General features: G+C 33.6%; 1 protein-coding gene across 1 annotated transcript; it reads left to right on the top strand.

Moving 5' to 3' along the window:
* Positions 1–236: 236 nt before the first annotated feature.
* LOC127854820 (glycoprotein-N-acetylgalactosamine 3-beta-galactosyltransferase 1-like) lies at positions 237–19324 on the top strand. Its single transcript, XM_052389885.1, has 7 exons — positions 237–629; positions 2814–2948; positions 3974–4157; positions 5751–5874; positions 6417–6503; positions 7532–7675; positions 9400–19324. Exons 1-7 carry the CDS (start codon positions 377–379, stop codon positions 9868–9870), a joined length of 1398 nt encoding a protein of 465 aa, XP_052245845.1. The 5' UTR covers positions 237–376; the 3' UTR covers positions 9871–19324.
* The last annotated feature ends 1442 nt before the right edge of the window (positions 19325–20766 follow it).

Below are 20766 nucleotides of genomic sequence, written 5' to 3'. Positions count from 1 at the left end.
CTGCGTCCATTCAATTAATCGCGATAAGTTTCCTTCTTTAGTTAGGAGAATGAAAACGTTCAAACATGATAAAATTTTCGTTTTTTTCTTCTGGTTACGTGATTATATTTCTGAAAGCGATATACAAGTGCTTTGCTGATTTTTTTTTAGATGGTGTAGTGTAACCAATTTAAGAATGTCTCATTAATTTTCTTTCGTGCAGTTACTGAATTGCGTGGCGTTTGAGCTCTTCACTAAGAAGTATGACATCTGTCACGATTCCCACTCAACTTACACATAGTTGTTTACATTGGCAATTTTATATTGGAAATCACAATGAGATAGCATATAAACACAAGAAATTAGAGGTTAAACCAACGTTTTACACGCTTAAACCATGATGGCTGCTAATGGTCATATAGGCATTACGAAATCCGTTGCGGCCACATTCGTGATCGGAGTGTGTTTTGGTTCCGTGTTGGCATATTATTATTTGACTGTTTCAACTTCTGCGTCGTATCCAGTGCCAGTTTTGCGACAAACGTCATCTTACGTTCCAAATTCAGCATTTGATCATGACCATCTTTATTCAGAAGCCTCTCCAACAAAAGGGTTGAGTTGGAAAGATGAAATGGCACACAGTCACAAAGGTGCGGTCCGTCCACAGGTGTTGGGCGCATGGCCAAGTCACTTTAACACTATCAATTTGTCATAAAACAATTTTTTTTATCATATTGACAAGAAAAAAAATTCTAATTTTTTTTTCTTGTCAATATGATTAAAAATGTTTTATATTTGGCCACTTGGCTTGACTTGGCCACGCGCCCAACACCTGTGGGTCCGTCTATAAACTGTACTTGTTGAGTCGTGGGTTCTTTAGAGTCGTGGTCATGGAGACCGCGTGATAGAACGTTCCCACATTATGCAGTCTTTACAGAAAAAGTTTTGACCTGGTCACCATCATTTTGCCGATAAAAAATGTGATAAAACAGGTTATATTGTAATTCAGTAGAGCTCTTATTAAAAATTTCCTCTTTTATAAAGTGCTCATATAGTTTTCCTAAGTAACACAAAATTATTTATTTATGATTATTTTCCATACTAAATCGTATGTTGACATTTTTTCACAGGAAGTTACTCTCCTATGCAATGTCAGTTTTAAGGCTATTTATAGATATGCAAATCTTGAAATTGGAATAGCCAATTTACATCTACATACATGTCGGCGCAATCACATTTGACAAGAAAACATTTTCAAGATGGCAGTTCGACACTGTCAAGACAATCGATTATTTATTATTATTACTGACAATGCACATTTGGAAAAAAAGCAACAAATAAAAGAACAAAGGTTAATAATTATGTTTATAATGATTCATAGTCATAAATTTATAAAATATTTCTGATGAAAGCAATTTATGAAAATTACCCACGACACAACCAACATATACCGGTAGCATATATCATGACTCATATTTTTTAAGATATAAACAAAAAGACTGAATATCATAACATAAAAGCAATGATTATGCTTTGTTGCCATGTTCTCATAAGCAAATTATGTTGGTATGACAAATTCACAATGTGTGTTATAACTTATATCTTATATTATTAAGCCTAAGGTGCACCATGGTGTTCTTGCCATGCAGTCAGACATTTTTGCAGGTATGAATTTGCAGCTAAAATGTATCAAGAAAATATTTATTAACAAAAGGTCAATCTTAACAAAATTCATCTATTAAGTGTATTTTCAAGCGTAATTTTTTCATATTTAATAAATATAGGGAAACAGTTTTTTTTAAGCCGTTATGTGTTTATATTAAGTTTTCAGTAATATCAGCGGATGAGTAAAACATTAATATTGCAAAAAAAAATCACTTTTGCACAATTTGAAAGAGTTTTAGGTTTTGAGTGATTTTTTGTTTGATACAGAAACACAGCCATGTCCCTTTGAGGTAGAAATGTAGGCGTCAACCTAGAATTAAAATTAGGTGATTAAATTTCAGTGAATACTTGTATTTCCCTTTTTCTCCTTTTTGAAAGTTGTGCCTGTTTTTCTCTTCTTGTATAAAAGCAGTTTCAGAATCATGTCGTGCTGTTTGTGGCTATTTTCAAATTCTATATCCAAAATGTGTTAAGGACATGTTGGCGCATTCCATTTGAGAATAAATTAAATATTTAAATTTTGTGGATGTTAACTAAGATAAAGGGATTTTGTGGAAGTTCAAATCCAAAAACTCTGTTGCAATTTTTTTTTTGAAGCAGCATTAAATTTTTCTATTGCAATTTCCAGAGGACCACATATTCATCTTTAAATTCATTCTAGGCTTGAAGATAAAACGCTTTGTAAGTTGGGCATTTTATCATGGGAACCACTTGGAATTTTGATTGTTTGGACTATCACCAGAGCTGAGATTAACAGAAAACTGATGTTTCATACTAAAATGTATTGTTAAGATGACACATACTTTGGAGTCCATGTCTTTATATTTTTGCTACTTTAATCTCATGAATACAATCATGTATATCAAAAAGTAATATTAAAACATCTGTGAATTGCAATGAAATTCCATACGAATAGATACTGTACTATGCTCTTTTTTAGCCAATATTCAGTCGTATTTCCAAAGGCAAAATATATATAACTTTTCCCAAATACAGTCCTAATATTACCTAATCGATTCCTAAAATCCCCAATTGATAGTTTTACTGGCTCTCAGATAGATATTAAATATATGACTCATAGCAATCAAGTGTTTATATTCAGGTGTTAAATAATTATACTACCATCAACATATTAATATAAATTAAATAATATCATTTATCTATTTCAGTGGAGTCCAATGAGGTAGCTAGAATCTTGCATGACAAGGTGCGAGTGCTTTGTTGGGTCATGACCAATCCATCTAATCATGCTCTAAAAGCCCAGCATGTGAAAGCAACATGGGGAAAGCGTTGCAATATACTTTGTAAGTGACTTGTTACTGTAATCAGTACAATATAATAGAAGTGGCTTATGCTTTTCTAGACAAAATTATTTTTGTACGTTAGAGGCTTTTTTCAATATGACATTTATGCTTTTCACCGGTGTTGTAGTGGGTATTTTTTCCCTTTAACTGCCCATGCTTAATTTTCACTAATAATTTATTCAAATAACATACTTGCTAAGGAAAAATATATCAGTGTGCCAAATATACTCATTTGTGAACAGTACAAAGATGATTTTGTAAACTGATATAGGTACAACATAATAATTATCATAGTTTTGGGAAAAAAAGTAATACATTCTTGTTTAATTGCACAATCATCGTTGTAATAAACTTTGTACATTTTCTCCTTAATAATAAAAAGGATGTGTGACTTAATAGAAAATAATTTTGAAGGGCAACTTTAACATTTTCTAGTGAAATGAGAAAGAAATCAAATCAATTTTTGATATACCATTTTTTAAATTGTGTTCAAAAGATAATTGCAATAAGTTAATGTTCACGTGGGCTTTTGGCATTCAATATATATTGTTTAATGAACTGAAACTAAAACATGATAAGCTGTAAATAATGTTAATTTCTTAATCAATACTAAATTATCACAAGTTCACTGTCCCCTTTTTGAGGTCAAAGGCCCTATCAGTAGGAATCAATGACCAGAAACCTGGTTTTATACGACAAATTGTTTATTTGAGCCAGGCTCTATGAAAATGTGGCTTAATGCATGCGTGTAAAGTGTACTCCCAGATTAGCCTGTTCAGTCTAATCAGAGTCAACACTTTCCTATTTTTTTGTGTGTAAAGGAAGTTTTTTCTGAGCAAAGTTTTAGGCAAAGTTTTAGGCTGAAAGTGTGGTCCCTGAATAGCAAGTTCGGACTTCTTTAGCTAACCTGGGACAACACTTTACACACATGCATTTAGTTAGCCCAGTAGCCCATTCCTCAGAGGGTGGCTTATTTCTATTTTAATATCATAAATACATACCTGCTATCCCTATTTCTATTTCAGTGTTTATGAGCTCTGCGGCTGATTCATCACTGCCAACTGTTGTACTGTCAGTCACGGAAAGCAGGGACTCACTTTGGGCAAAGACAAAATTAGCTTTCAAGCATGTTTATGAAAATTACCTTGACAAGGCTGATTGGTTTTTGAAGTCTGATGACGATACTTACGTGATTGTTGAAAACCTACGGTAATTTTGCGTGTATTTGTGCATATTTATATTTATATTAAATAAAAATAGGACACACCTCATTTGCCAATGTGCATAATAAATCTCCACTGCAAGCTTCCATGAAGTTAACATTCAATATTGGTTTTTGAAGTCTGATGACGATACTTACGTGATTGTTGAAAACCTACGGTAATTTTGCGTGTATTTGTGCATATTTATATTTATATTAAATAAAAATAGGACACACCTCATTTGCCAATGTGCATAATAAATCTCCACTGCAAGCTTCCATGAAGTTAACATTCAATATTGGTTTTTGAAGTCTGATGACGATACTTACGTGATTGTTGAAAACCTACGGTAATTTTGCGTGTATTTGTGCATATTTATATTTATATTAAATTAAAATAGCATACACCTCATTTGCCAATGTGCATAATAAATCTCCACTGCAAGCTTCCATGAAAATAACATTCAATATGGTACAATCATATCATAAGACAATATTTACATCATGCCAAAGCTTTAACAACTGTGATCATACAAAATACATGGTAAGGAAGGATAAAAAACAACTCTGTTAATTCCCAGGTAATTTGATAGATATTGGATAAAACATGTTTCTTATATATATGCATTAATTGGTTTTATTCCTGATGGTAGAAAACTTGTATATAAATAATAGTCAAATGAGTAACATTAATTTCCCTGTAAAACAGCAAAAATCAGATCATTGTAAACTTATCAACGTGTATACATCTAGATGTTTCTTGTATACTAACCTTGTGAATTGATTACAATTTGACACACTTACTACTTGAACTTACATTTACCATGCTTTCATTTGTTTTTTCGGAAAAGCAGGCATATTGTTTGATTTAATCTGTGGATATTTTTTAAATGTCTGATGTAAAACTTTGAACGCTGTTATGTATATGTTTGTTAAACATAAGATTTTGTGGTTGAGCAGACTGCCAGAAATCAAAATAGTCTGTCTACCTCCGTTACTTATGGATCATGTTCAAGTTTTGTTCTTGTCCACTGACTTTCTCTACAATAACAGTTTTCCGGACTCTTTTGCTAAACGCTTGCAGATATTTACCTTTTTTTGGTGTGTGAGTCTATCTTAATGACTTACGGATCAAGTGTAAGTTTCATTCAGGCCCATTGATTTTCGACGAAATTCATGGCCTTCAACTAAGCAATTTTCTTGAAAAAAAAATTTAATGGATGTTTTCAAAATGCTTTTTTTCCCGGATTTTTTGTATTTGAATCTTCTTGCATGAGTTACAGATCAAACATATGAGTGTATTTGGTCCATTGATTTTTTGCGAAGTTATGGGCCTTGGACTTTGCAATTTTATCTTTTAGATCAAGGTTGAGTTTTTTTTACGTATTTGCTTTTTTGAAATGCTGGGGCATCTGTGCCCTATAGGCACATATCTTGTTTTTCAAGGCTCTGTCATTGCAAATCTATAGATTATGCCAATCAATTAATGTAATTCCCGTTCTTAAATTTATTGACATTTTAATTTTGATTCTTTTGGTTCACTATTATTGTTTACATGTATATGTTTGTTGACATATTTCATTAACAGTGTTGCTTTTTAGGTATTTACTTGAGGATAAGAATGCAACCAAACCGATCTTCTTTGGCCGTGAATTCAAACCATATGTCAAGAATGGATATATGTCAGGGGGTGCCGGCTACGTTCTCAGCAAGGAGTCGTTAAAAGTGAGTGACAAACAATTTATTTCTGCGTACACTTCTCATATTTTCTAAGCTTGAATTTTTATCCATTTTTTGACCAAAGTTTCACAGCATGGTATTATGAGGATTTTTTTTTTAAACAATCCAAATAAATATAGATTGGTTTACAAACCCAAGAGTTATTGACCTTGTGTGCATCAACAAGTTCAAAATGACCACATAGCAGATAAGTATTTATGCCCCCCTTTGAAGAAGAGAGGGTATATTGTTTTGCACATGTCGGTCTGTCTGTCGGTTGATTCGTCAGTCCGTCCACCAAATGGTTTCCGGCTGATAACTCAAGAACGCTTAGGCTTAGGATCATGAAACTTCATAGGTACATTGATCATGACTGGCAGATGACCCCTATTTATTTTCAGGTCACTAGGTCAAAGGTAAAGGTCACGGTCAAGGCCATGCTGGGCATATGTCTCAGACCACGGAACACTTGTTCATTTTTGTTTACTTTGCTTATTGCCTGTACATGTAGCTTCATCTGATGCAAATTTGCTTGTTTCCCCCCACAGAGATTCTACAATGGTTTGGGAGATAGCAGCAAGTGTCGCCAGGACGCCGGTGGGGCAGAAGACTTGGAAATGGGCAAATGTCTGCAGGTAATGGGCAAATGTCTGCAGGTTATGGGAAAATGTCTGCAGGTAATGGGCAAAAGTCTGCAGGTAATGGGCAAATGTCTGCAGGTAATGGGCAAATGTCTGCAGGTAATGGGCAAATGTTTGCAGGAAATGGGCAAATGTCTGCAGGTAATGGGCAAATGTCTGCAGGAAATGGGCAAATGTCTGCAGGTAATTGGCAAATGTCTGCAGGTAATGGGCAAATGTCTGCAGAAAATGGGCAAATGTCTGCAGGTAAATCATCCTTGCTTTGGAAAAACGGGACTTAATGCATGTGTGTAAAGTGTATCCAAGATAGGCATGTGCAGTCTGCACAGAATTAATCCTTATTATTTTGGCTGGTACATGGATAATCATCATTTAAAATCATTAAAATAATAAAGCGTTTATAATATGGAAAATTTGTTGAGTACTATATATTAGATAGCCAATATATTTTGCTTTTAAATACAAAAGCCTGCATGCAGTGGTAGAGCATTAGCTTTGGCTTCAAGAAATTCTTGGTTTGTATCCTGGCAAAGTCATTGTATTTGAAACTTTTCTTCTTGTGTTTTTAATTACTGAAGACTAATTGAAACATTATAGATTGTTAGTGAAACATAAATACAAAATGTCATGAGGTCATGCCTGAGACCCCGAGGAAAGGAATTGTTCTGATATTCATCACAAGATTTTACAAGACTTCAAAGGGCAAAACTGTCCAAACACAGGGCATCCATGATTTCAAACAAACGGCAATCATTTGGTGAAAACAGACAAGACATCATAACACAATTTGTAAATGTTTAAAGCAATTTTAGTAATGAGTGCGGAAAATGAGTGACTCATACAGTGTTCAAATGGTTGTTACTAGTATGGCTACATCACGAAAACTGATTTGTCTCTTGGTGACCACATTCTTCAATAGACGGAATCCTTATCTATGAACAAGTCCCTTTAACTGACCGCCATGGTATGCCTGAAATACTGTTGTAAACAATTTATACATACTTGTACATAAAAATCTTCAGGAAGTGGGTGTGGTGCCTATGGATTCCAGGGACGAACTTCAGCGCGAGAGATTTCACCCATTTGTTCCTGAGCACCATCTGATCCCAGATATTCTGCCCAAGGACATGTGGTATTGGTCATACAATAAATATCCGGCAAAACAGGTTAGCGGTTTAAATGTAGTTTTCAATGTTTTAACCTTTTACCATTCTGATACGCACTTGCATGCATTTGTAGTCCCTTAAAAAATCAAATGAAATTTAAGACCTTTCTTACTAGATTCAAGTTTTTAAGGCTTCAGTTCCAACCATAAGATACTGATGAGCAGCAAACAGCATAAAACCTGAACAGACTGTTAGTTACCCGCAGGTTGTTTTGGTTTTATGCTGGTCGCACATAGCCATTTTCATTTACCTTTTGAGTCAAAAGTGTTAAGATGTGTTAAGATGCACATGTACATGTTGATACCCGGCCAAACAGGTTTGTGGCTGAAATGTAATTTTCAATGTTTTGAGATGTGTAGTTTCTTAACAAGTGTGGTACTGATATACAAAATATACTCGGCAAAACAGGTTTGTGGGCGAAATGTAAACTTCAATGTTTTGAAATGTGAAGCCTGTTAGTGGGTGAAATGAAAATGTCAATGTTTTAATATGTGGATCCTCGTAATTATTTATATGCCCCCAGATCGAATGATCGGGGGTACATGTTGTATATTGTTTTTTGCCTGTCTGTGTGTCATTGTATGTGACTGTCTGTCACAAACTTTACCTTGGTTAAACTTTTGCAATAACTTTTTCAATATTGAAGATGGCAACTTGATATTTGGGATGCATGTTTTTCTTATGGAGCTGCACATTTTGAGTGGTGAAAGGTCAAGGTCATCCTTCAAGGTCAAAGGTCCAAAAATAATCAAAGCGGCGCACTATGGGGCATTGTGTTTCTGACAAACACATCTCTTGTTGGTATTAGATACAATAAAAACCCAGCCATTCAAGTTTGTGGGTGAAATGTTTTCAATATTTTGGGATTTGGAGTCTATAATTGACATGGTGTTTCAGTTGTGTAATGAATACCACGCCCATTAGGTTTTTTGTTGTAATTAATGTAGTTTTCAATGTTTAAGATTTGGGGCCTCTAAATGACATGTTGTATTTGTCATACAATAAATACCCTGCCCGATAGGTTTGTTGTTTTAATGTAGTTTTAAATGTTAAGATATGTGGAGCCTCTAAATGACATGTGGTATTGGAAGTACCCTAAATATTTGGCTGGGGAAGGTTTGTGGTTGAAATGTAATTTTCAATGTCTTGAAATGTGTAGCTACTGAATGCCATGTTGGTCATACAATAATTACCGAGCCAAGTAGGTTTCTGGATTTATATGTAAACTACAATGTTTTAAGATGTGTTGCTTCTAAATTACATGTGGTGTTTGACATACAGTAAATATCTGTCCAAACAGGTTTTTCTTTTAAATTTCTCGCGTTCTGAGAAAACTGGGCATAATGCATGGGCGTAAAGTGTCGTCCCAGATTAGCCTGTGCAGTCCGCACAGGCTAATCAGGGACGACACTTTACGCTCTTATGACATTTTTCGTTTAAATGAAGTCTCTTCTTAGCAAAAATCCAATTTAGGCGGAAAGTTTCATCCCTGATTAGCCTGTGAGGACTGCACAGGCTAATCTGGGATGACACTTTATGCACATGCGTTATGCTCAGTTTTTTCAGAACACGACACAAATGAAACTTTTAGTGTTTTGAGATGTGTAGCTTCTTTAATAATATGTGTCATATTGGTATTAAAATGCAAAAAATATCATGGCCCATATCAACAGGTTTGTGGTTGAAATGGATTAATTTATCATTAACTGTTTTTGTTCTGCAAGGGGCCAGATTGCTGCAGCGATTACGCAATCAGTTTCCACTACGTCAACCCAAACATGATGTATGTTCTGGAGTACATGGTGTATCATCTGAAAGCGTACGGCCACGATACCATTCTGAAACTTGACTGTGAAACCACACACCCCACAAGTACCGTACCCAAGAGTAGAAAATCTCTGGAAATGGAAGACCCAGCTAAACAAAAGATAATTTCTCCTAGTCTTCTTTCTTCAGAAGGATTGATTACAGAGTCTTCTAAGGGGTTAAACCAAGAAGAGTCTGGTAAGGGGAGTAACTCTGAAGATTCTGTGCCAAAAAAACAGAGTCGTCCAGATCCAGGGAATGAGAGAAATGATGTTGATAAGGATGTAAATGCTGAAATTATGGATGAAAATCTTGTGATAGATAAGATTGATAAGGTAACTGGAGATGATACAGGTTCAGGGCTAAATCATTATCTTACCAACAGCTAATAAGAAGTTGCCTTTAGGAAGTACTTGACAATTTGTCTTCTAAACATAATGAATCTGTGTCAACAAGTTTAAGTTAAACTTTTTTTCATCATTTAATGAAATAGGTGTATACTAGTAAATCAAATTCATATAATCAAACTGTTCACAGACACTGTTATAATGATACGATTGTCTGAACTCATGGTGGCCATCTTTTCTAACAAGTCCTAGTCATTTGTACAGGTTATTTATATATCAAACAAGTATTAAATTGTACATTCACCTTTTAATCAAATTTCTTTGAATTTTGTAATAGTCTAATTAAATTTTGAAGACTATGTCAACTCTTTACATTGTATGAAAGTGTCAAGCCCATGCATACATGTATCATTAAAAATGTGATGCTCCTACTTGACGAATAACTTACTGATACCCATGTACTATGGCAAAATCAAGAAATAGATGTCAACTTCTAAAATTATATAAAGTCAAGCCACCTCATTTGTAATTCAACTGAAAACAAACTGCATAAAAAGGTTTTAACCTTCCACTTTATACAATTATTACCAAATACATAAAAGAAATGTCTCCACTTCACATTATACGATATTTCACCCACTCCATAATTAATAATGTCTACCCAGCATATAATATAATAATATATGTAATATAGGCTGTCTACACAAAACATATTTTAATTGAACCCACCACATAACAAAGAAGTCTACCCACCAAATAATACTATTATTCCCCCCCCCCCCCCACACACACACACACACAGCTTTTTTTATAAAGGCTGTGTACTCCCACCTAATACAATTTGTATATTTTTGCTTTTCGTTTATTTTCACCAGCCAAAACAGCTTTAATTAGTATTATTATTAATGGTGAACGTGCTGACTTTTCGGTAATCAGCTTACCTGGGCACAATGTGGTGAAATTTGTGATCACCCTGTGTCCGGTGTGTAGTGTACTTTGTCAACATTTTCCTATGTCCATTATGTAGTGTACTTTGTCAACACTTTCCTTGTTTACATTTTACAGAGGCCACACTATTGTCAACTTGTCATGAAATTTAGTCAGAACATTTGCCTGCATGAAATCTTTGCCCAGTTAGAAACTGGGTCACGTGGTGTCAAAAACAAGGTCACTATGTCATAGTGGAGAGAAAGCATGTAAACACTAGAAGTTGCAAATTTTGCCCAATAATAATGAAAATTGTGGAGAACATTTATTCTTATAATATTTCAGCTGAGTTCCAAAATGGTTCTGTTTCATTATAAAATATGGTTGTCAGGGAGCAGGGCAGGTTTTTATATAGTTCTTGACCTTTTTAAAACTCTAGAAGTCTTTTAATTTGCCAAATTATGATGGAACTTGCTTGAAATATCTGAAGTCCGAGTTGAATTGATAAATGTTTTCCCTCAGTTGAAAAACATGGTCATTCATGTTGTATTATGAAACCCTCTACGATCTTTCTCTTGAGATAAGTTTAGTTTCTAGGGTCTTCAGGCGAGCACTCTTGTAAAAAAAAAAGTAAACTGCTTCTCAGATTCTTGTGTTTGTAATAATATTTGTACATTACATACAAAATATGTTTCTTTGTTTTTTCTAATTCCATTTTTGTATTTCCATATACCAAACCCTGCATAATTTAATATACAACGACATGAGAATGTAATATGTCCCAATAGGGTTATAATTTAAAAAAAAATCAATATAAGGTAGCAATTTATAATTGTAAATTGTAAATAAAAACAGGCCTTGTTGGTCATCACTCCTTGCTAAGTGAAATATGTATTGTAGCCCTTATGTGAACATTATATATGGGCTGAGCTCTGTGAAAGGGGGTATAATGCACGTGTTTGAAGTGTCAACCAAAGTTCAATACTCTATGACATGTAGAGAAGTTTTAATCAAAGTAAACAGTATTATTGCTAAAACTTTTTGTTTTACATTAAACCAAATAAAAAGTACAGTTAACTAATCCATGACATCTAGGGAAGTTGTTTGCAAATAAAATAGTTGCTTCTTTTTGTATCTTAAAATGTTATGACTTTAAATGTGTTGATAATTGTTCTTTTGTTATCATAAGTTAAAATTTTCTGTATGATATGATTAATGTGTGGAGCATTGTTATTTTATTAATTTAAGTATATTTTTAACCAGGTTTTCCGAAGGAAAAAACTGGTTATTAGATTGGCGAATGCGGGCGGGCTGGCTGGCTGGCTGGCTGGCTGGCGGGCTGGCTGGCTGGCTGGCGGGCTGGCGGAACAAGCTTGTCTGGGCCATAACTTTGTAGTTCATTGTGAGATTTTAAAATCATTTGGCACATTTGTTAACCATCATAAGACAGTGTGTCGCGCGAACAAATTACGTCAATATCTCCAAGGTCAAGGTCACACTTTGAGTTCAAAGGTAAAAAATAGCCATAAATGAGCTTGTCTGGGCTATAACTATGTCATTCATTATGAGATTTTAAAATCATTTGGCACATTTGTTCACCATCATGGGACGGTGTGTCGCACGAAAGAATCACGTCAATATCTTCAATGTCAAGGTCGCCACGACTAAAAATAGATTTATTTTAAAACAAACTTACAAAGGGGGTTAATTTTGTTTGTTCATTTCAAAAGTTCAGTTTGAGTTGTCTCCCTTTATCAGATTTTTTTTCACAATGAAAACCTGGTTTTGTGACAATTTTTTCCCTTGTTTGTATTATTTTATAGTATGTATATTGTATAGATAATAACCTAAATGTTTGTTCTTAACACTTTCAGAGTTATTTGACCTACAATTTGTTGAATAGTTTGGTATGAAACAATAATTGACTTTTCATACTTGACATTCAAGTCTCTAATTGGTGGATATAAATCACTATACTTATAAAAAAATACCAAGAATATTTTTTTGTATTAATTAATAATTGTATACCCATGTAATGTTGTTTTATCAAATTTATTTTTACCTTTGTTTTGGTTGTTTGTATCGATCCTTGTGCAAAGAGAACATTAATCAAATTGTGGAGTCAAAAAAGCTGTCGCCAAACACATCAGATATATTTTTATTTTTGTTATGGATGTTTTTGTTGTATGAATGCAATACATTGCCTCATTATTTGTCATGTTAAAGCTAGTCTAATGTTATTTGTTTTTAGCTTCTATGCAGAATTAAGTCTTTGAATTTAAACAGTGTATTTATTTTGAAACCTGTACTTTCAGAAATATGAAAGTGTCATTTAGTATTTCAGAAGATGTTCAATATGTGTAAAGATTACAAGCAAGTATTAGTTTGTCTTCATCATGTCATCTGTTTCATTATGTTTTCCCGTGGTTAATTTTGTTAGTTCAATTATGTTTTCTCATACTATTATATTTGCCTGTCAATGATATATCAACAAGATGATAACAAATATTGAAACTTTTGTATTCATATAACCTTCTCTGATTGTTTTAATGCACCATATATGGTATACGTTTAAAGAATAATTCAGAAACATTTTATTTCACAAAAATCCAGAATATTGATTTAAGAAATTATTCACCATACAACATTCATTTAAGATAAAATTATGAACGTTTTAATTTGCTACATATAATTTGATTGACAGGATATAATTGGTTGAAATGACAGATTTCTTATGTTAAAACTTCTGGATAGAAAAACACGAACTTTTGGAAATTCCAGGTTTTGATTAGGAAAAAAATTGCCATTGAGACCAAATAGCAGCTTTAAAACTAACAAAAAAAAGTCCTGCAATAAGAATACATGAAAAACTGGTCTTCATATCTATTGATTTTAGCATATTGGTACAAAAACTTAATCTTAATGTAATTATACCGAATAAATCCACAACTATCTTAACCAGCCAATGGCAAGCATGTAGACTGAGACTTCAATATATACAAGTCATTTTTGAGTAACCAAAGCATGTATGCACAACTCAACATTGCATTCAGTTAGAATCTAATGTCAATCAGTAAAATGTCTATTCCTTTGTCTCTCTTCCAATTGCTATTCTGACTTTTATGTTTTTGAAGTATGTGCAAGAATTACATACATACTTTTACAGTTTATCTATGTACTGTGCATACATTTGATGCTTTTATGTACCATCACTTTAAGTTCAAGAATATCGTAAGCACTTACTGGTATTTTTTAAACTATTGTTGAGCCAGCTTGTGGAAATCATTTGCTGATTCTGTCTTTCATTATGCAATTTTAAAACAACGCATCACAAATGCCCAACATCATAAAATGAATTGTCATGTAAAACACCCATCACCCTACCACAAAGGTGAAGGTCACACTATGGGGTCAAACATCTTATTTGGCCATAAAACTATTCAGAATGTTGCTTTATCATTTATCTGGCAATTTTAACATAACTGTCACACAATGACCACCATATGGAAAGGCCAGACACATGTAACGCCTGTCACATTTCCTCAAAGGTCAAGATTAGACTTCAAAGTCAAAGGTCGAATAGAGCCATAAAATAGGTTGTCAGGCTGTTAATTGGTCACTCATCATGCAATTTTGAAATAATTACCACAAATGAAAAACACAAGAAGATAAAATTTGAGTTTGACACCAGTCTCCCTACTTTTAAAAGTCAAGGTTGCACTAAGAGGTCAAAGGTCGGATGCGGCCATTAGAGCACTATTTTATGTTGTCTTGCCATTCATCATGTAATTTTGATAGAACAGAACTGAACATATAGTTTTTTTCAGTGACACATATTTCAAATCATAATGATAATTCATTATAATACATGCATGCATAAATTTAATTAACTTGACACGAATGACCACCATGAGAAGGCGGCCAGTTGCTTGTTACACCAATATTGATATATCAGAAGTCAATGTCACACTTAGAGGTCGAATGTCAATTTAGCTTTTCTTAATTTTGTCAAAGGTGGAGGTATAATTTGGCCATAAAGCATCTTGTCAGGACTGTAACTGCATCATTCAGCATGCAGTTTTAACCCTTTGCATGCTGGGAAATTCGTTGTCTGCTAAAATGTTGTCTGCTGAATTTCTTAAATTAGCATTTTCTTCGATTTTTTTCAAAGAATATTATCAGAATAGCAAACAGTTTGGATCCTGATGAGACGCCACGTTCTGTGGCGTCTCATCTGGATCCAAACTGTTTGCACAGGCCTTCAAAATTCGGTTCCCGCACTGAAAGAGTTAAAATTACATATGACAAACGTCCACCATGAGACAACTATGTGTCACATGTAATATCAATCTCCCTACCTCAAAGTTTAAGGTCCCACTTAAAGGTCAAAGTTTAAATTTGTCTGTTTAAATGTTTGTCCATATTGTGACTCCATCATTCATCATACAATTTTAAAATAATTCCTAAAAGTGTTTTAAGTATTGTGTTAAAAAAAGGGTTGTGCATATTTAACCAGGTTTTCCGAAGGAAAAAACTGGTTATTAGATTGGCGAATGCGGGCGGGCTGGCTGGCGGGCGGGCGGAACAAGCTTGTCCGGGCCATAACTATGTCGTTCATCGTCAGATTTTAATATCATTTGGCACATTTGTTCACCATCATTGGACGGTGTGTCGCGCGAAATAATTACGTCGATATCTCCAAGGTCAAGGTCACACTTTGAGTTCAAAGGTCAAAAATGGCCATAAATGAGCTTGTCCTGGCCATAACTATGTCATTCATTGTGAGATTTTAAAATCATTTGGCACATTTGTTCACCATCATGGGACGGTGTGTCGCACGAAAGAATCACGTCAATATCTCCAATGTCAAGGTCGCCACGACTAAAAATAGATTTTTTTAAAAAACAAACTTACAAAGGGGGTTAATTTTGTTTGTTCATTTCAAAAGTTCAGTTTGAGTTTTTTCCCTTTATCAGATTTTTTTTCACAATGAAAACCTGGTTTTGTGACAATTTTGTCCCTTGTTTAACTTCGTCATTCATCATACAATTTTAAAATAATTACTACAAGTTTTTAAGTTTAATGTAGTCAAACATGTTAATGGCGCAGCTTGTAAAATAATGAGAAGCATTATTAAAAATGGACTTGACATGCATGTTGCTTACATGCATTTAGCTGTTTTGCTTTTTTAAAAGTTTCAGAATACTTTCCTGATCGTTTTTGGGGTTGAAATTACTGATTTGCTATGTAGGTGTAGATTTTTTTTAAACAGCATTTCAGTTTTGCAATAAATTGTGCCATTGTCTTGTCAAATTAAGGTGCTTTCTTTGATAGCAAACATCTTTCATTTTGTCTTTCGTTCCAAAAACAAATCTTGACACCACTTGTATAAGTAATAACTCAGCATATCTTGTAATAGTTAAGATGCAGCATAGCCTTTGGCTTTATGCCTTATAAAGCAGCATCCCTCTTATGAGTAACAACAATTCTTTTTTATGACGAGTATATCGAAACCACTCATATGGGGAGCAACATTTTTCACTGAGTAACAAGGAGACATCACTGCAATAACTCTACATTATTTAACGAGTAATAAATAGACATCGCTCAATATGGTCATACCAAATTGCAGTAATAACCTCACATAATTCCCGAATAATCCAGTATTATGAAATAGTTATTCTTTTGGCAGTATTCAAAACTTTACAATTCAAAACCGTGTGTTTTTAAAAAGCGTACACTTTGTGTGCCAATATAATATTATTTTAAAGAACTTTGCATTTTATGTACAAGGACTTGCTTGTAATTGTGAAATATGCTAGACATCTGCATGAAAGGTGCTATAAGATTGTTTGTGTTCAAGGGAAGTTATAAGCTTTAAAGGGAGGTAATTAATGAACTTGCAAAATTATAAAAAAAATAATTAATAAATCATTTGCACAACTGGATGTTTACTTCATCATTTAATGTGTGACAAATTAACAAACATGTTACTACAGGCATAGCTACTTTCATTAAGTTTACAAAATGGGGGGGAGTAATTGTTTAAGCAAATGCATTCTTAAATTTTTTTGATAAATTAAGGAGCGGATGCTTGTTTAAGCCAATGCATTCTTCAAAACTTCTATTTTAAGTTGCAAAAAAGTGATGATTGACCTTTGATGCAAGGAAGAAATATTTTAGTTTATTTGTTTTCTTTTACCAAATGCGTAGGTCTGCACATAATGTAGTCTTGAAGACTCAACGATGACCTTTAAATAAACCCTGAATTACGCACACACAGTCTACCAAACATTTCCACGAAAAATGTGCATTTGATTGATTATGAAACGGTTCTTTATGCCCCCTTAAACAGCATCATGAAGGTACATGTAATGTGATAGTGTCTTTTACTTCTAGGGGCTTCTGTCATTGTAGTCTTTATATGCCCTGTATCTTTAAGAGCATTCTGTAAAATTAAGTTTGTAAAAGTTTTAGATTTTTGGATAGTATGTTCTTGTATTTAAATTATATAATATTATTGTACCAATACTTTCTATAGTTCATTATCATGAAAATTTATTTTTTTGCTGCAATAATTTGTTTCTCAGGTACCTACTTGCTTTTTGTTGTTAAGGTTTATCTTTACATGAATTTAACTGCTTTGGCTAAATGTTTTAATGTTTTGGCTACAATTTTTTATGTCAATTTCTGGCTTTGGTGTATTATAGTATTGTCGACCATTTGTGATAAATTTCAGTTTTAGTGGCACTTATAATCAGATGTGTAAATTCTAGTTGTTTTTTATCAATAAAACATTGATTAAGTCAAAGACCTTTTTTCAATAAATTAATGTGTATGTCATTATTTCTTTTCTTGAAAAAAAAACTGGATGCAGAATTTTGGTAGCTTTTCTTTCATTCGGACAAAATATCTTCAATAAGGTATATACTATTCTGTAATTTTATCATCTTATTATGGAACAATGCTAATAAGCGCCTTTAAACTTTTCCCACTCTCTATATCAAATAATGTTCATTCCACACTTGCTTAACATGATTAAAACGTTTTGATCAAATCGCTGCAGGAGTTAAAATGTTAGCTTTGATTCAATATATAAATTAATGTTTTATAGAAAGTACACATGCTTATGAAAGGTATCAGGATAATTACACATCAATTAAAGTTTGAATAAAAAAAACGTCTTAGACCTGCAGTATTACAAATTATGGAACAGTCATAAAGAAGAATTATTTGTATGTGGAAAATGTGAGCTTTATTTGTGTAGTAACTTGTTAACACACATGTATGCAAACAGATATAATAATGTATTGTAAGAATTGAGTAGCCCTACAATAAATTGATTTCAATGTTAGCCGTGTAAATCACATGTTTGGCATTTGCTATGGAATGTTTTGACTAAGTTCATAAAGAGGAATACATAGTCCATTCAAACACATTTGAAATACCAGTTCCTGCTTTTTTGTCACTATCTTTAAGTTTGGTTACTGATATTCCAAGTTTATTGGAACTCAATATATAATAAATGTTTGTGCACAAGATTTATGCTTTTTCTCAAAATATTTTGTAATGGACATTTATTGCACAATCTTTATTAAAACACGCTTCAGATCCAGGCATAAGGCGTACAGAAGATGTTTGTTTCCATTTTTTATGCAGACCCTAAACATTATTTGGTAATGCTGGTTTAGCTGTTTATCATTTTTGCTTATTTGATCATATTCACTAAGTTAACTTAAAATGTTGCAATAATGTTTGCTTAATTCCTTCATATTTGCTTAATAAACAAAACATCATTCAAAAACATTTCTAGATTTGGATTGTGAAGAGATTTTTTTGTCATTTCATATTCTGATTAAATTAGGGATTTTAATAATGAAATAAGCGGAGCTATCAACCATGATTGTGTTGACAATGATAGTTGAAACAAATGACAATTTGGCCTTATTCAGCTAGAGCATTTGGGGGACCTAATTAAGTTCAGCTTAGTTGATGAGTAATTACATTGCTTTTGTATTCATTTTTCCAGATATGTTTTGCATAATCCTATATATATTGTATGTATTATGTAATACAACTGAAAATTTCAGGAAGCTTTTTAAATCTGTCTAACTTGCTGTGATTGATTTGTTGATTTTAATTGTATAATAATGCAAAACAAGCATTCTGTGTCTTTAATTTTTTCTGAAATAATTATATGCGCATTTAATATAAGTGTACCATTTATGATTAGCCTTAGTATACAGAGAAATGATTGTATATTATAAAGTTAAGTGGTTTAGATGTATGTGTGTACATTTAATGCAACCTCTACTTCCTTTGCATATTGAAATTCTTTAAGATTATCTGTAAGATACTTATACTAATACTTATGATACTACTTGTTAATACATGTTACTGATTTGTTGTGTATTATGCTTTATGGTAGTTCTATTTTTGCTCTACATTTGGAGTGACATGTAGATAAGTTAAATGCTGCTATTGATAAATTTGCATGTAATTTTTGTTAATTGTTGTAGTACAGCGGCTAAATGATAATTCAGTTTTCTGAAAATAAAATTGTAAGTATCAAAAATGATTATTTTTTCTGTTTGCCCACACTTAATCAAGATAAACAATTAAGTAGGGCTGAGTTCAAATCTGGGTCGATTGTGTTAAAAAAATAGGTTACCAAGGTTAAGTCTTAGGTTAAGCTTGATATAACTTATTGGGACATATTTTTGGCTTAGTCTTTACAATTTTTATCTTAGAAATATCTAGGTACACATGGAATCTGGGAAAAGTTCTCAGAAAACGTTAAGATCATCTGGGCCAAAAGGGATCAAGAACTGGGACACCAAGTCATTTTAAGCGAGGCTGTTTTTGGAACAAACCCGAGGTATTGTCATAGCCTCTCGTCATCTGCCGTCCTCCGTCGTCCTTAAACCTTTACATTGGCTCTAAAATCAAAGTGCTTCCACCGACAACTTTGAAACTTCATATGTAGATGCACCTTGATGAGTTCTACACGCCACACCCATTTTGGGTCACTAGGTCAAAGGACAAGGTCACTGTGACCTCTATAAAAAAAATAAAATATAAAAAAAATTCTGACATGCATTCGCAGCCGAGCCTGGCACCCGTTATGCGGTGCTCTTGTTTTTCAACATTTGGCATTCCAAGTCAATTTTTATGCCCCCTTTCGAAGAAAAGGGGGTATAAAGTTTTTGCGCTGTCCGCTCTCTAATACAAATAGCTTTAATCCGATCTTTACCAAACTTGGTCAGAAGTTGTATCTAGACAATATCTAGGTTAGTTCGAATATGGGTCATGCCGGGTCAAAAACTAGGTCCCGGGGTCACTTAGTGCATTTCAAGGATTAAGCATGGTGTCCGCTGTCTAATTTAAGTAGTTTTCATATGCTCTTTACCAAACTTGGTCAGAAGTTATATCAAGACAATATCTAGGTCAAATTCGATTATGTGTCATGCCGGATCAAAATCTGGGCCTCGGGGTCACTTAGTGCATTTCAAGGATTTAGCATTGTGTCTGCTCTCATATTGAAGTAGTTTTCATCTGATCTTTAACAAACTTGGTCAGGAGTTGTATCTAGACAATATCTAGGTCAAGTTCGAATATTGGTCATGCCGGGTCAAAAACTAGGTCAAGGGGTCACTAAGTGCATTTCAAGGAGTTAGCATGGTGTCCGCTCTCTAGTTTATGTGGCTTTCTGATTTATTTTGATATTCTAAGACATTTTTATCGGTGATCGGACTGTCCGCCCGTCTGTCCGTCACACTTTGCGTTTAGATTTCTAAAAATGCACATAACTTTTATGTCGCTTCTGATAGAAATTTCATATTTGGCATTCATGTGTATATGGACAAGGCCTTTCCATACGCACACAAATTTTGACCCCTATGACCTTGACCTTGAACTTAGGGTCCGCGTTTACGCTTCGAAAAAAGCTCATAACTTCTACCAAGCGTTTATAGGGGGCATAAGTCATCCTATGGTGACAGCTCTTGTTTG

Source organism: Dreissena polymorpha, chromosome 13, assembly GCF_020536995.1.
Source record: "Dreissena polymorpha isolate Duluth1 chromosome 13, UMN_Dpol_1.0, whole genome shotgun sequence".
In the NCBI taxonomy this organism is placed as follows: Eukaryota; Metazoa; Mollusca; class Bivalvia; order Myida; family Dreissenidae; genus Dreissena; species Dreissena polymorpha.
Note: the sequence above shows the minus strand (reverse complement) of the source record. Positions and strands in the feature narration are given on the sequence as shown.